Genomic DNA, 17,950 nt, shown 5'->3' with positions numbered 1-17,950 from the left:
GGGTGAGTCAGCTGGCATCTCTTTTCCATTAACCATCGCTTCTAACTTCTGAAATCTTTCCTCCCAAGCAGCTCTTTCCCTAGCAATTTGTCGCTCCATCTCCAACTCCCATTTGGCTCTTTCCTGAGCAATGATATTTTCTTTCTCTTCTGCTAGCATCTTCTTAACACTTACCCTAACACTATCTTCTACATTTAGCATTGGGCGTTTAGGTAGATGAAAATATGCGGAAGGCTTGACGAAGCCACCAACACCGCGTACCCTACCAGGATACTCAGGATTTCCCAACGCCAAAGTCAGAACATCATCTGTTCCTTCAGGGTTGATTTCTCCTTCAGACACTTTCCTCTTCAAACTTTCCTGATATAGACATCAATCACAGCACACAAAAATTATCCTTCGGATACAAAACCTGAAAAAAAAAAAAAAAAAAAAAAAACAACAAGTAATAAACAATTATAAAAAACTGAACTTACAATTTTTTCGACCTTCTTCTTCACTGCTGGCCCTTTGAAGTTGCCGCTCTTGTCTTGCCGGGCCTTTATCCACATCGTAGCACGATCCAATTCTTCAATCGGTATTTTTTCAGCCTATAAATATGAATAGATACGTGTGAGATCATGATCAGCTTGATGTAAACCGAAAAGAATAACAAATATATTGTAAATAGATTGTAAGACGAATACTGACCAATTCTTCTTGGAAGTTAGCATATCCTTTCCGTGACAATCGATGAGGATACTTCTTCTCCTTCCTCTTTATTTTCTGCTTTTCACGGAGTACCTACAAAGCATATGTGAATTATGCATTATATTTAAGTATTTGCATAAACAGTAACTAATAATGCATAAACTGTTCCACAACTGCATGTCCAAGTATGGTATTAGAGAAACCTGAAATTGTTCTGAAGTTCTATCAGCCACGAACGTATTCCATTCATCTACCTCAATGGATCGATAATCATCTGGAGGGAACTTTAAAAGTTCAGGAGAATCCAGATAGGGAATAATGTACCAGTTCGTTAGTTTGCTCTTGAACTCTCTCCATTTGTGGCCGGCTGATGTAATCACCAATTTCTTCCATTCTTTTGGCACCACATAAGCATCCTACACATTAACGAATACAAAGTATCATAGCTTTAGTTACTGTGTTTTGAAAAAAATAAGAATAATGAAATGTAAATTAGTGAACAGCAACAACTTATATATAGACTGATTGTTTACCTGAATACTATTCCAAATCTTGTCTTTTTCATCCAAAGGCACATTTCTTCAATCATTTATAGATATTGGGATCTTGGTGCGTGCTAACACCCCAATGTATGACTGCATCTCCTTAGCTGCCTTCCCAATTGGCTCCCCATCAGCATTAGAATTCACCTTTAGCTTCTTTCCTCGAATCAGTCGCCTAGTAATTTTATTCATGCTTACCATCCCTCGCTTAAGCAACCTCAATCCACCAGTGATGTTGTCATCATCATCAGAATCCTCGGATGACTTGCTCTTTGCAGACTTACGACCGGACGACGACTTCTTTGCTGCCACAGCCACCTTGGAATTTACTGCTTTAGGAGGTGCCATACGTCTCCTAGAGGACACATCCTTGCTGGACTGAGTAGCTTTATGTTTTCGCGGACTTCTCCTAGGAGAGGTAGCCTTGTTGGCTTCTATCAGTCTTGCTGCAGCCTTTTTGGGGGTAGTAGGTTTACGATTTGGAGAAGTAATAGGTGGTTCAGAGACGGTTTTTCTACAACGTTTCATCTGCACCGCCTTCATCCTTAAGGCTATAGATCTAGCAACTTTCGATGTGCTTGCAGATGGAGCCATGACCTGCAATACACAATAAACACAGTTAGCCCCATAATATAGGTTAACAATTAATGTCAATAAACATATGAAACAAAAACACATAAAACAATGAAATAACAAACACATAAAGCAATTAATGAAATTACTAACACAACTCAAAATTAAACAACACAGAAGACAATGAAATAACTAACATAATTGGAAGTGTTAATATACATGTTTCATCAAACACATCAGTACATATATATAGGCATTCTAAAACAAGTCAATCATGAACAAACAATTTTAACTAAATGTTTTTTTTTCCCCTCAGCCACGTTGATTGCAGTCATTTTCCACCCATATTGCTTCATCTCCAGGACGCATATAATTGCTATGCTGATCACCATCTATATTATCAAAAGTCTCGATCGATGGCATTGTTGCTTCAAATGGCTGTTGTTCTACTTCAATATCTTCTAACTCCTCATCTGAATCAGTCCCTTGATAGTCTCTATCTGGGACCCTTACAACCACTGACCATTGAGGATCGAGGGGATCCTCAATGTAAAATATTTGCTTAACATGGCTAGCTAAGACAAAAGCATCATTAAGATGACCTTTCCTATTCAGATTTACCAATGTAAACCCTAGTTCATCTACTTTAATGCCCCTAACATTCTCAACCCAATCACATTTAAACAACGGTACCCTAAACTTGTAGTAGTCCACCTCCCATATTTGTTGTATGACACCATAGAAGTCCATATCATTAGTTTTGGGATTTTTATCCTTTGCACTAGAAACTTGCATTGCATCAGCCACCAAAAAAACCCCACTGTTTTGCACTGATCGCACATTGTCCCGCTCCTTAGTGTTGAAATCAACACCATTAACCTGGTATCCACTAAAGGTCGGCACTACATGATTCGGTCCACTTGACATCCACCTCATTGTTTCCGAAACATTATTGTCCGGAAACTGCAGTTCATTTGAAACCTTCAAATCAATAATAGATTACATTAGCGTAATGTTAAAATCTTATTTTTTGTTAATCACTAAGAATCAAGTATATGATCGCATACCCTTTCTTTTAACCAGACAGAAAAGGTCTGGTTTTGTTTATCCTTGAGCCACTTTTCATTTTTGGAAAACCTTGGATTGAGAAGCTTCAACAATTCCAGATGTTCACTGAATATCAAACACAGAAAACTCAATGATTTAAGTAACAAAATATTGAATCAATTCATGGACTGTAGGAAAACTGATGATAATTAAAAGTTTATGACTTACATGAAATAAGGACTTGCATCCTCGGTATTCTGCAATATACACAGATGTGCTTCATGCATCTCCTTGCCATAGACAGAAATCATGGTAGCGCCTGATAACGGTTTGGATGCATTACGGGCTCGTGGTTTGGAACTTTCAGGGATTCCAGCAGTAGAAGCATCACTAAGCATACGTTCAGTGCAAAACTCAACAGCCTCTTCAACAATATAAGACTCTGCTATGCATCCCTCAGGATGCCTTCGACATCTAACCCACCCTTTAAAGACTTTCATGTACCTCTCGAAGGGGTACATCCACCGAAAAAATACTGGACCACAAAGCTGAACTTCTCGTACGAGATGCACAGTTAGATGGATCATAATGTCGAAAAATGAAGGCGGAAAATACTTCTCCAATAAGCAAACAGTAACAACCAAGTTTGCTTGCATTTTTTCCAGCTTCGAAACATCGATCACTTTAGCACATATTGCCTTGAAGAAAAGGCAAAAGCGGATTATTGCATACCTAACCGGCTTCTCAAGAACAGAACGTAAAGCAACAGGAAGAAGAATCTGCATGATAGTGTGACAGTCATGCAATTTCAGACCAGTAAGTTTTAAATCCTCCATAGAGACAAGATTCCTTACATTTGACGAAAACCTAACAGGAACTGTCATTTCAAAAAAAGAGCCACAAACTATTTTTTTTTCAGCAAGCATCAAGTTCCAACTAGCCAGAGGTAATTTATCCCTTTTGGCACCAACTTTTGGGTTCAAACCAGCCCTAATACCAATTTCCACCATGTCCAAACGCGCTGCAACCCCATCCTTTGTCTTCCCGGGAATGTTCAGCAGCGTACCAATGATGGCATCACAGCAATTCTTCTCAATGTGCATGACATCGAGATTATGTCGTACCGGAATATATTTCCAGTACTCTAGTTCAAAGAAGACAGACTTCTTCTTCCAGCAAGGTCTCCCTTGCTCTTCAACACCCTTGGCAGGAGGAGAGCGTTTCTTTTTCCCACACACACAATTCAGACCCTCTACTCTAGAAAACACCTCCTCTCCGGTTAATGGTAGAGGAGGTAGGTCCTCCTCTATGGTGTTGTCAAAAGCAGCAGCCTGTTTCCTATACGGATGATGTCTAGGTAGGAACCTGCGATGCCTCATGAATGCCATTTTTTTACCTCTCTTCAACCTATGAGGTCGAGTCTGGTCAAGGCATATTGGACAAGCATTGTATCCTTTAACAATGCTACCAGACAAGTTCCCGTATGCGGGAAAGTCATTAATAGTCCACAGCAGCACCGCTTTCAATTTGAAGTAGTCCCCTCTTAGTGCATCGTATACTCCCTCAACCCCATCCCACAATATTTTCAGATCATCTATTAATGGCTGCAAGTAGATGTCAATATCGTTACCAGGTTGCTTTGGTCCCGATATTAACAATGTCAACATCATAAACTTCCTCTTCATACAAAGCCATGGAGGAAGGTTATATGTGACCAGTATAACTGGCCAACAAGAATACTTGCTACTTAGAGAACTATGCGGGTTAAATCCATCAGAAGATAGAGCTAGTCTGAGATTTCTAGGGTCGCTACTGAATTCTGGATATTGCTTGTCAAGTAATTCCCAAGTAGGAGAATCAGCTGGGTGTCGCATCATTCCATCTTTCTTTCTACCAAACTCATGCCAAGTAAGATTCTTAGCTGTGTTGGTCGATTGATACAATCGTTTGAACCTTGGGATTGGTGGAAAGTACCATAAAACCTTTGCAGGTATCCCTTCTTTCACAGTTTTATCCCTACCCAATTTCCACCTTGGAACACCACAGTTGGGGCAGATGAGTGCATCTGCATGCTGCTGTCTATACAAGATGCAGTCATTAGGACATGCATGAATTTTTTCATACTCCATCCCTAAAGCACTAAGTGTCTTTTTCGCTTCATACAAAGACAAAGGAACCTGATTCCCTTCAGGAAGCAGACCCCCAATCATGATAAGCATATCTGAATAGCAAGCATCGGTCATTCCATGCTTTGCTTTCAAATTGAAGGTCTGAATCAGACCATTCAGCTTGGTTGTCTTCGTACAACCAGGGTACAAAGGTTGATCCCCATCCTCTACATACTTCAAAAACTCATTAGAGTCTTCGGAAATCTGCTCATCCTCACTTTCCCCAAAGCCCCAATCATTCTCCCCCATCCCAGGTTCCCAATCTACAGTTTCAGATTCAACTCTATTGTCATTCATAGCAGATGTAGCAGCTTCCCCATGCCACCTCCAATGCTTATAACTTTCGTTAATACCATTCCAAAATATATGATCCTTAATAACTCCAACAGAAAATCCCTCCGTGTTACTACATTTCAAGCAAGGACAAGAAATCTTGTTTTTGTTATTGGCATTAGACTCGGCAAACTTGAGAAACTCTACTACTCCTAGCTCAAACTTCTTTGATCTTCTATCAGCATGCATCCATGACTTATCCATCTTAAATATATAGATTCCTTCATATATAACAAATTCAACACACTCAAATAGATGCTAATTGTAAAAGTAACATTGCTTAACATGCTCATACTTCTAATATACAGTATATTTGTTAAGACTAGTACTGGTAAGAGTGGTCTTAACACATACAAATTCATCCACATATAGCTGCAACAATTACATCGATCCATGACAATTCTAATGTTCAGATTGCATTCCATGCTGATACTTCTATTATACAAAATAATACAATACTCTATCACGGAATAAAAAATGAACTTATGATTATACTCAACTAGCTAGCAGTAAACATATAATCATTATGTGCAGGCAAAGACATCAGCAAAACGATAATTAGCTACTTGCTGACTCATATATATATATATAAATCACAAACATTGAAGACTCACCAGAAATTTTTACAAAAAAACCTTCTATTTTTCTCCACTACACTACTAGCAGTGAGCCTTCCTTCACAAATCCTTTTGTACCACCAAGTTTCCCTATCAAGGTCAACAAAACAAAAGGAACATGTTAGAAAAAGAAGAACTATTATTCAAACTCAAAACAAGAAAAAAAGACAAACAAAATCAAAATATCAAAAATATTATAAAGGATCATAGTGTCATATAAATTGCCGACTCACTTTGGGAATAAAAATTTACAAAATTGTTACTTTGTGTTCAAAGCGTCTCTCCTGTGCGCCAATCTCGCCCTCCTGCTGCATTTGATATATTCTTGTGTTAGTACAACAAAGGCAAAAGAAAAAAAAATGCAGATGTACATTTGACCACCCATCATGAAGAAGTTACAAAATAAGTTTAAAGAGGGTAGAAAGGGGTTACAATCTGACCTCAAAGTATTTAGCCTCTAAACACATCACTAAAGTGAGCACTAGAATTATTCAATCCTTAAGAGTTTACTTTATAAAAAAAAAAATAATAATATATGGCAGTCTTAGCAATGCATAAGCAAAGGGTCCTCGAACATTTCAGCTCTTAAAAGAGCAACCTTATTATTCTCCGTTTCTGATTTTTCTCATTTTGTTCTTTTCAATTTAACCCCAACCCAATGGAATGTAATTCTGAGAGCTATAGTAAAAAGAGATTTAGCAAACTATCACTACATTTATTAAAGAAAATCATCCAAATGCATTACTGTAAAGACCCAGCTCAAAACTTGAACCAAAACATCATTAACTACTAATAAAGCAAGTAAGAAGTTTATGGTAACAAGATTACCGACCAAACCACAAAAAGTACTCCATATAGTAATTACAAAGTAGAAGTATATGCACAGCTGTAAAGTATAATCAATAAAACATAATTATCAAGAAAAGAAACACAAAATCAGAAAGTAGAAGCCACTCGCACCACTACACAATTAAACAAAAGCAACAATCTCACAAAAGAAATGATCAATTTAAAATGTGCTTCATCCTAATCCAGAATATTAAAAAATCATTGATCTTTACCACATGTATCATCACATATGTAGTAGACTAACCTTTTCTAAAGTTAAAGACAGATCATCAGCATCAGATAGAGAGACACCACCCTGCTAATAAGAAAAGAACAAACAGTTACACCACTTAAATTTTCTTGCACTAGTGATCTGAACAAATATCAAAATATACCACCACATTTCTACCATTGAATTGAAAACCTACTTTCTTTTAGGCAAATACCATTCCACTGCTGCACTAATTCAATTCATTGGGCAACAAAATAGACCATAAAATTATTTCAATCACCAAACTCAATTCAGTTTTTGGTTCTTCAAAAAAGCAACCATGCTTATCGGGACGGTGTCCTCCCCATTCTTAATCTGCTATTAACAAAATCAGTTCAAAAGTGTACAAAGGACTAACCTTGCTACAATCACACCAACCAAGCCCCAATGGTCGATATAGCAAACTAATCTTTCTTGTAGGGAACTCTTGTGTTGGCTCTTGATTGCTTCGGGGTGAAGAATTTGAAGGTATAGATCTGCAAAACAACCGTGTTTCAATTAAACTTACCAATTTCATCTATTGAGAAACAAAACACATGCATTAAAAACCCAATAAAAACGAAATTGAACGAAACCCAGATCATATAAATCCCAGAAAAATTGACTAAAGCCAATACCTTTCTCAAAACAAAGCTTCAATGGTGCAGTCGAGCTTCGAGAAAAGAGGGAGAGCTAGGGCTAGTACCGGCGACCGTCCATGAGAGATTAAGAGAGAGAAGACGATGACTCACTGAGTGATTGACTTCGGATTGAAGGAGACACCAAGCAAAGTCATTGAATGCCGCCGTTTCGCCGCCGTCGTCTATCAAGGAGGCTGAGAGAGAGAGAGAGGTCTGGGTTTTAAGTAATCGGAACACTGAACGAGGATGAAAGGCACCCCTTCCCCAAATTGAAAAGAACCGAATCGAAATTGGCAGAGAGAGAACCGAGATCAGAGAGAGCTAAGTGAAAAGGACAGAGAGAGAGGCTGGTGTTTTAGGTTTCACCGGTTCTAGGTCGAGATGAGACTGTTTCGCCGTCGTCGTCTATCAAGGAGGCTGCTGAAAGAGAGAGAGAGAGGTCTGGGTTTTATGTAACCGGAACACTGAACGATGATGAAAGGCACCCCATCCCCAAATTGAAAATAACCGAATCGAAATTGGCTGAAAGAGAACCGAGATCGGAGAGAGCTGAGAAAGCTAAGTGAAAAGGAGAGAGCGAGGCTGGTGTTTTAGGTTTCGCGGTTTCTAGGTCGAGATGAGAGAGCTGACTGATCGAGCGAGAAGGACAGAAAGTGACTTAATTGCGAGGGATATATGTCAAATAGCACAAGTCAAATAAGTTGGGAAATTTTAAAACAACCCCCACATTTAGACAACAATTAAATATTGTCTAAATGTCACAACATATTCCAGTCAACTAAGGCATACGGCTATTTGAGAGGGAAAAGAATTAATCAACTTTTGGATATCCCTCCAAATTTGAGATAGGAAATCACCACCTTCTACAACTACACAAATGTGTTATCAGAATTCTCACCATTTATCCAAATTTGAGATAGGAAATCACCACCTTCTACAACTACACAAATTTGTTGTCTGAATTCTCACCATTTTTCCAAACTAAACCAGTATGGTTTCAGTGTATATTCAGACAACATAAAAAAAAATTATGTCGTCTGAAAAACCCAGACGACATAAAACAAAACTTATGTCGTCTGATGTGTGTCGTCTGAAGGCCTTTTTGGCATAGTGTTATATTATCGCATTATATCCTTTAATAGTTTAATTGTACCCTATGACTTCATACGCATAAACACATGATCAATCACAAAATATCTAACTAACAACAAATGTCTACTGACATGAGGCATGTCCAAGTCCCCAAACTATCCTCTATCCATATATATCCATGCACGTATGGGTTCATATCCTTAGAGTGAGTGCAACAGCATATGTACGTGTTGAACTCTTTGTAGTTGAGATTAGCATATGATTTTTCTACTTTAGTTTAATTTATGATGAACGTACGTCAACAAATTATTCGACATAACAGATCGAGCTGATTATGTTCATAGACTATTCTTTAATGACGCTCACTAGAACTAACTGAACCAGAGATGTAAATAGCTTAGCCATTTCTATAGTTCGGGTAACAAAGTACATAGCTTAACCACATTCATGTGCGCCTGCTCACGTATATCAGAGATTTTTTTTGTTTTTCCAATTTTTTCCACAAAGAAAATTCTTTTCCTTTTTGTGTTGCGTTGTAAAATTATTCTTTCCTGGTTTCTTTAGCAAAGACTTTGTCTCAGCTTTACTAGCTAGGAATCCGTTTGGATCTGGGAAAGAAATTATCTATATAAGGAGGTCTAGGCTAGGGCTCTGTATTCCTCACACTTTATTCTCAAAGCACTTTGTGATTGTAACTTTGATTGGTACTTAGCTAATTGAGATTAATCAAGACGAGATTTTCAAATATGTCGCAAGAAGGCAACAAGTGGACGATGGCTGGAGACAACAAGAAAGACCATTCTCAAGAAAACTGCTCCTGTGAAGGCCGTTCGTGTCCACCAGCTCCAAAAAAGAGCCAACCTTCTCCAAGATACAAGGACTCTTTTGGCGGACAAAACTTAAACACGAATTTCGACCAAGAAGCTCGAAGGAGTAGTTAGAGTATATGGTACTAGGAAATAACAATTTGATTTGTTGTGCTTTGATCTATTGATCACTTTCTCTTTAAATGTTTCTCTACCTATATTTTATGTAATAATGACTGGTTTATGTTTAGTGATGGAAGAATTTATTATATCTTAATACAGAAATTTTTTGTTAGAATGCATGAGTTAATTTTAACAATGCTTGGTTATTAGTTTTGAGAAACTTGCGTTTCAATTTACACTTGTCAATCACGCATAGATGAGCGCTTCAGAAGAAAAGGAGATTCAGAAGATCTCTCTCCCATTTTCTTTGGATCTTGGGGGATTTCTTTCCTATTTTCAATTGCATGGAACACGAGAAATTTTTGTGTCCTACTGTAGAACCATGTCAGATTGCCATATGGTCTACCAACCCAATAGGATTGCAATCTGACATGGTTCTACAGTAGGACACAAAAATTTCTCATGGAACACCATCTATTTTGCCGATCGAAGCAATAATTAATGGAAAACAAACAAACATTCTTTACCATATATTCTGTACGTAGACAGTTAAGTTAAATTTCTCCTCGATCAACAGGAAAAACATGATCATGTGATCGATAAAATACAATTAAAGTGTTCTGGGATCACATACTCGTCCAAAGAATTAATGCTTGACCAATCAAAGCTGCTAGCTAATTCGTGAAACCCTATCATCTTGAATTCTTGATATAAAAAATGCCAAGTTTTGGTTAAAAAGACCTCACTAGCTGGCGATAATGAAATTCTTGAGATCTATGTCATTGATCATTCTGAAGGACTATTTCAACACTAATGATTAAATGATTCAGTAACGAAATTAAAGCTAGCAAGTAGCAAACAAAGGCATAGAAAGAGACGGCCAAAATGTCAACATTACACATAATCCGGTTTCATCAAGTCGATGAGATCGATCAAGTCCTGCGACACAAGGGAAGTAAAGAGACAGACACCAAGAAAATCATTCACGTTGAGTTTGTGATGTGAGAAATCTAGGCTCATCATCCACCAATTGGCTGAGAATGACTGATAAACAAGCCTTGGAATCAACTCCTAACATTGATCTTGCTAAATTATATTTACTTCCAAAGAATTTCACAATCTTCATCCAAATAATAATCGAACTCTGGCGGTAAATCAAATTAAGTTCACAAAGCCTTCTTTCTCAGTTCTTTGATTGATTGCTGTCCAAGGATCATGGAAACCTTTGAGGATGTTTCCTCGCCTATATTTTCAGATAATGCAACATGTCTGCTGAGCATTGAGCATGACTGTATGGCGTACTCACCATTAGCTCCTCCAACTCATGGTACTCAAGCTTTTTTAGCAGACTTTTATGGAGTGTCAAGACCTTTGGGATTTAGCTGTAATGGCCAAGTCTTTCTTTGTCAAATGTTTTTAGGGCTGGGCAAAAAAGACCGAAAACCCGAAAAACCGGCCCGGTCCTGTCGATTCGGTCCGGGTCTTGTAAAAAAATTTGTTAAAACGGGCCGGTCCGGTCCAAATCTTATTAGATCCGGTCCGGTCCCGATTCTTGACTTTGAAATATCTGAAAACCCGTTGGGCCCGGATACATAACTAATATATATATTTTATTTTAATTATGCGTACTATCTTCTTTAATTTTTGGTTTCTTCCTCTTCTTTTTCTCATTCTTCTTCAGTTTTTGTTCTTTCTTTTTTGTTCTTCTTCGCAAGTTCATAACTTCTTCTTCTGCTCATCTTGAGATTGCGTACCCAACTCCTTCGTCCACTCCATCTCCACCACCGACCTCTGCGGCTCGTCGTGGCTCTCCGTCTCCACTTGCGAATGGTGGCCCAATCACCGGCTTCGGCGTCCAGGTCCTCCCCGTCGTCCTCATCCTGTCGTCCCCATCCCATCGTCTTCATTAAGCTCGGCCCATCATCCTCATCGAGCTCGCCCCGTCGTCCTCATCCAGAAATATTGCATAAATGTAACTTGTGGCTTTGATTCAAGATCTGAGATCTGTGTTTTGTTTTGTTTTTTTTTTTTTTTTTCTGATTAGAGGGCTGGTTCAGATCTGTTTAATACGGGGAAGACCTGAAGAACAGGGCTCCAGTTCATATACTTGAATTTGTACTAAAGAAAGAAGAGTAGTAGACGATCTGAATCCTCAGTCTTCTTCAGCCCTCAGTAGTCGTATTCTTCAGTCTCTTCTTCGAGACTGAGTCCCCGACTTCTATGACCAGCTCCAGAACCAAATCGGCGGGGTAGGAATGCTTAGGACTTTGGCGAAGAGAGGAGCTTCAGCTTCATGGAGGTCAGTGAGCGTAGTATAGATAAGGAGAGATTACAACCCCGGATGCTTCCTGATGGAGTTGATCGGAATGCTTTCATCTGATGCCGATCTCGGTTTTTTTTTTTTTTTTTAAAGGCTGTTTGGGCCCGTAAACCCGGAAGCCTGGCCCGAAATGAAACGGACCGGTCCCTGTTGAGTGCAAAACGGGTTTTGGGCCCGAACTGAAAAAACGGGCTGGGCCCGGGCCCAGCAAAATTTTTGTTGAACCCGGCCCGTGCCCAGCCCGAATTTTTTTTGTTTTAGGCCTGTTTCAGGTCTCTTCCATGTAACCAAAAAAGAATAAAAAATTGTATGCAGGAAACTAAAAAACTTTTACTGGCTGGTGTAAATGTGATTTCCTGCACCACTTTTCAACAGATATATATATCACATACAGATGATATGAAGTCACTAGATTTTCACAAAACTTCTTTGTTCTGTTTTTAAAGGGGACAAGCTAGCCTTACAATTTTCATACTAGTACGTTGAAGTAATTCAATGTTTTGATTCTTTGTTCACTATGTCCTTGATACTGCAAGGGTAGTACTGTGACGTGTTAAAAGGTATGATGTAGTGTGTAGTCAGCTTGCTTTTGAATTCTCTCTACTTCTAAGAAGCTGAAGCTAGGACCAGTTTCCTTGCCTCCAGCGGTTCCTCAAGGATCTAAACAGATGATAATTGTTCAGATTAAAATCAAGTCTATGAAGGTAAAGTTGTTGTTTACATTAATGAAATAAACAAAGGGGTCATTTGAATACCTCAACACATTGCCATATCTTATTTTTACGATCTCTTGGCACCTGCTTCCAAGTAGGTTTCCAAATAGGTGTCTTAGTACGTGCAAGTACCCCAATGTATGACTGCATTTCCTTCGCTGTAGCACCATAAGGCTAACCCTTCTTGTTAAACAAGACTTTAAGCTTTCACTATGGCAAAAACCTTATCAGACTACACTTTTTAGACAACGAAATTTTTTTTTTCCGTTTTGTGTTGATAAAAACTGCTTCACACAACGGGTTTAATGAGATTCAGTTGTATAAGGACGTCAGAAATCAGATTTTCTTTTGTCCAAGATTCGTCCGCCTACTCTCTGCCTTTGGATTCAATTTCGGTAACGAAATTTCCTTACATTAGCAATTTTGTAGAAATTGAAAGTTTGGTTTCTAGACTTTAAACAGATCTAGAATTGAAAGTTGGGTTTCTGTAGAAATTAGGATTAAAGTATTGTGTTCTGGTTAGAGTTAGTTTGTGTATTGGGTATGTGTATCTGTTTCTTGATTGGTGTTGCTTGGTATTGGGTATGTGTTCTGGTTAGGATGCTATTTTGAATGAAGATGAAAAGACTGTATCCGAAATTGAGGCAAGGATAGAAGTAATTAAAAATAAGCAGAATGAATAAGTCCAGAAAGTATCATCTGAAGGAAAAGCTTATCCGCTTGCAAGCAGATTTTGATAGTTGGAGTGGCTGATTTGAGAAAGAGAGACTTACCGTGAGGACTGATGCTCAAGGAGAAGTAATTGAGAGCCTTTTGCCCATGGTTGACAATTTTGAGAGAGCAAAACAACAAATTAGGCCTGAAACTGAAAAGGAGAAGAAGATTGATACAAGTTACCAAGGTATAAGCAATTTGTTGAGATTATGAGGAGCTTGTGTGTGGCCTTTATGCCAACTAAGGGAAAACCCTTTGATCATTCGGTAAGTGAAAGCTTTTGGTTCAACGTATATTCCAGATACTGAATTATGCCTCTTTACCACTTGATGCACGACAAGCCAAATCTGAATGGTGAGACCTTGTTGTTGTATTAGGAATCATGTTATTTAGGGATTGCATTTGAAATGATGAGCATATTGAGCTTTTTGTGAGGTGTGATGGAAATGTATGGTTGGTTAACTTAGTTACTTGTCTACTTTGATTGACAATAATGGTTTTAGATTCTGGAATAAAGGTGAAATATTTTGATTAGATAATTGGCGTAATTGTGTTTTTCTATTTTGATATGAAATATTTATACATGTTATTGGGAAATAGCATTCTGCAATTGCATTATAATTGAAAGTTCTTTTCTAGTTAGGTGATATTGATTATCCCTAATAGTGCTTTCTGTTTTTTGCTTATGAAGCTTAATTACAAGGTATTTCTGAATCCAAATTGAAGAAAACATTGTGCAAATTCCATGTATACAGGAATCATATACATCTGTTCACCATTGACATTGTAGGTTACTTTAATAATGCAAGGATGTCGACAATTGATAAAGATCGTTGGCCACATAGTGGAGACATTTTACTCAGAACCAAGAACTGCATATCTGGCACCAGATTATGAATTGGTCCATTGCTGGTATGCTTTTAGACTAGCATTTTAGCGTGTTTGGTTGTATTTTGGGATATACTGTACATCCAAAACAGTCAGTTTATTCTTGTGTGGTTGGTATATTTATTTACTAGTGAGGTGGTCATGATTGTTCATTTTAGTGGACTGTTCGACATCTTGTTTCCTTGTGTGCTTGTATACAAGTTCTTTATAATTTCATTATCTTCTCATAGAATCCTTAACCTTTATATGTTTTAATGTCACTTAATTTTTTGTCATGCCTGGTCCACTTGTCACAGGTTGCAAAGGAAGCCTCTAATATGGTATTAGCAGATTACAATTTTAGCACTATAGTTTCTGTTGTTGGAGAAGGCATATCTATTTACAACAACATGAAAGCTTTTATCAGGTTTGATTCATCTCTATTTAAGATGTTCTCCAATAAGAGACTTGTTTTTCAAATATGAATGTAACTCTTCCTGTTCAATCTTATTTGATCTGGCATCAAGTTAGTATAATTGATTCTCAGAAACTGCTGTTACTATTGTCTTCTTTAATTCCCTTTCCAAAATGCAGGTATATATGCAGTTTTTCCATGAGTTTCACCAGCGTCCATGGTAAGAGTCCATCCACGGAATATGCAAAGTTGAGGAAGGATTCACTAGAAAGTGAATTTGGACATGCTCTTGGAGCTAATCCCTCCAGAATTTTTTCTGCTGCCTACTGTTTTGGTCCATTTTTGGCTTTGTGTAGACCAGCAATTATTTTGTTTCATGTGTTGAAGCTAACAATCTGGCAATTCTTTGTTCAAGACATAAGGAAACGTGCCATCAAGGTAATTGACTAATATTTAATTCTCTTACATGATGCACTGGCAATCTGGCAATATTTGTTTCATGTGTTGAAGCTAACAATCTGGCAATTCTTTGTTCAAGACATAAGGAAACGTGCCATCAAGGTAATTGACTAATATTTAATTCTCTTGCATGATGCACTGTTTCATAAGTTTTTTTAGTTGTGTCTGTTGATTTAGAAATACCCCAGAGAAATTGATTCTGGTAGCTGGTCACTACGAATTTAAGTTTTTGCATTTCTGTCATTTCAGGTTAGACATGACCAACTTCTGACCCCTCTTTTTACTGACTTACTAGCATATGGGAAACTTTGGATGCTATATATAACTCATTTTATGTAACTTATTCTAGTAGATAAGTTTCTAACTGAATTTTACTGAAGCTTTTATTCCTCTTCTAGTTCACGTGAGACTCACTTCTCTATTTAAATTTCTTGAGTTTAGTTGTGTCCTGCTTCTTGCTATGTCTGTTCAGAGTTTGAAGTCTTATATATTCTGCACTGGTTATTAGCTTGTAATTTCTTTCATACATGTTTTGCAAATATTGTAGCTAGTCATGTATTCTTAGCCTCTTTAAATTATTGTTTTAGGAATATTGTGCAGCAATGTGAATATTCAAATGTTAAAGCTACTGAACTGATTCTCCCACAGTTTGTTAACCAATATTACATCATAGTGGTGGCAGAAGCAGAAGAAAAAAAAGAGGAGCAGCAGGAGCAGGCATTAGTAGTAGCCGAAGTGGGCAAGCAATCATAAATAGTCCAATAATCACTGTATCCGTTTCTAGCACACTTATGTTTTTGTCTCTGATGCAATGTGAGACAATAAATTGTCACTGAATCATGACTTTGTGGAACCATGACTAATACGAATGTATCTATCTTGGTGGATCCAATGTATTTTGAAGTTTAAAGTATGGGTTGATGTACTGCTAGTTCATTTGATGGTTTGCATGAAATTTTATTTCCATTTGATCACTACAGTTCATTAGGTAATGGATGTTTAAATGATCATACAACATATTTCTCATATATCAGACAATGGTTTTTTGAAAAAATAAAGTCTTCTAATTAACTCTCACACAACAGAAAACACTAGAACTCTGTTGTCTGAAAAGCTTAACAAACAACGGATTTAAAAAAGTTATGTTGTTTGAAGGCAGCGCCGCAACTGCTGCGTAGCTGCGCATGGCATCTGCCGAGCTATTAGACAACACTTTTAACACATACCCGTCGTCTGGGTGTTTCTCAGACAACTGTGTTCCACCGTTGTCTGAATTTTCATCAGACAACGGCTCGGTCTACAACGGTAGCTCTCCGTATCACACAACGATTTTCCATCGTCGTCTGATAAGGTTTTTGGCATAGTGTTTACACCAAGGATTTTTCGGCGCACAATCCTATGCATAGTTACACAACCTCGCTTCAACAACTGTAAGCCATGTTTTTCGGGGTTGGAGGCCTTTGATGACTTACCCTCCTTCTTCTTGGTCAATGACTTTTTATCTAAAATAGAACGAATTGCAATGGGGAGCAAGTCATGGAGCACTATATGGCAATCATGCGATTTCATGCCAACAAGCAGAAGATCTTCCATTGACACTAAACTCCTCACATTAGAACAAAAATGATCAGCTAACTTCATACCGAAAAAAGAAGTGTAAACTATTCTCTTCTCTTCTCTTCTAACATTAAATTCCAGCTTGCCAACGGTAACTTCTACTTTTTTCTCGAAGTATCGGGCTTCAAACCAGTCCTTATACCCATAGCGCGCAACCATATCAAATCGAGCAGCCACCCCATCTTTTATTTTCTCAGGAATGTTCAGCAATGTTCCAATGATTGCATCACATACATTCTTCTCGATATGCATGACATCTAGATTGTGTCGAACAAGCCTAGGTAAAAACTTCCAGTACTCCAATTCGAAGAAAACTGATTTCTTCTTCAACATGGCCTGTTCAAATCTTCAACACCCTTATATGAAGGATGACGATGCTTTTTACCAAAAGGCATGTTCAACCCTTCCACTCTTTCCAACACTTCCTGTCCACTTAATGGAACATGAGCGAGGTCAGCTTCTTCAGTGTTATCGAAAGCTACTTCTTGCCTAAAATAAGGATGGTGACGTGGTAAGAATCTTCGATGCCGTTGATACGACATCTTTTGACCATGACTGAGCCTAAGAGGTTTGGTGTTATCTAGACAAATAGGACACGCATTGCATCCTTTCACAATGCTGCCTGATAGTTCCCATATACAGGGAAGTCGTTGATTGTCCAAAAGAGGATTGCTTTTAGTTTGAAGTATTGATTCCTATAAGCATCATAGACCCCTTCAACCCCATCCCACAAAATCTTCAAATCATCTATCAACAGTTGGAGGTAGACATCAAGGTCATTTCTAGGTTGTTTAGGTCCCAAGATTAACAAAGTGAGCATCATGTCCTTCTTCTTAATGCATAGCCATGGAGGAAGATTGTAGCTCACTAATATGACAGACCAACAAGAATATCTACTAGATAGGGAATTGTGGGGATTGAAGCCGTCGGAGGAAAGCGCGAGCCTTAGATTCCTAGGGTCTGAACTAAAAGCTGGCCACTTATCGTCCACTAACTTCCAAGTAGGGGAATTAGCCGGATGCCTTAATTTGTCATCCTTGACTCGCTCATCAGCGTGCCAGGTCAAGGTTTTAGCTGTATGCTTTGATTGAAACATCTTTCGGAACCTAGGTATAGGTGGAAAATACCACAAAAC

At 38.1% G+C, this 17,950-nt stretch overlaps 1 protein-coding gene across 2 annotated transcripts; it reads left to right on the top strand.

Annotated features, from left to right (window-relative positions):
• Positions 1-14,653: 14,653 nt before the first annotated feature.
• On the top strand, positions 14,654-16,108 carry LOC133713013 (uncharacterized). Of its 2 annotated transcripts, XM_062139136.1 has the most exons (3): positions 14,654-14,751; positions 14,919-15,177; positions 15,786-16,108. In XM_062139136.1, exons 1-3 carry the CDS (start codon positions 14,663-14,665, stop codon positions 15,804-15,806), a joined length of 369 nt encoding a protein of 122 aa, XP_061995120.1. In that variant the 5' UTR covers positions 14,654-14,662; the 3' UTR covers positions 15,807-16,108. The 2 variants fall into 2 exon arrangements, 1 of the variants encoding a protein (XP_061995120.1); XR_009847712.1 differs by lacking the exons at positions 14,654-14,751; positions 14,919-15,177 and adding an exon at positions 15,231-15,300.
• The last annotated feature ends 1,842 nt before the right edge of the window (positions 16,109-17,950 follow it).

The sequence above is a fragment of the Rosa rugosa genome, chromosome 5 (genome assembly GCF_958449725.1).
Source record: "Rosa rugosa chromosome 5, drRosRugo1.1, whole genome shotgun sequence".
Lineage (NCBI taxonomy): Eukaryota > Viridiplantae > Streptophyta > Magnoliopsida > Rosales > Rosaceae > Rosa > Rosa rugosa.
The sequence above is the reverse complement of the archived record's forward strand: the minus strand, read 5'-3'. Positions and strand labels throughout refer to the sequence as shown.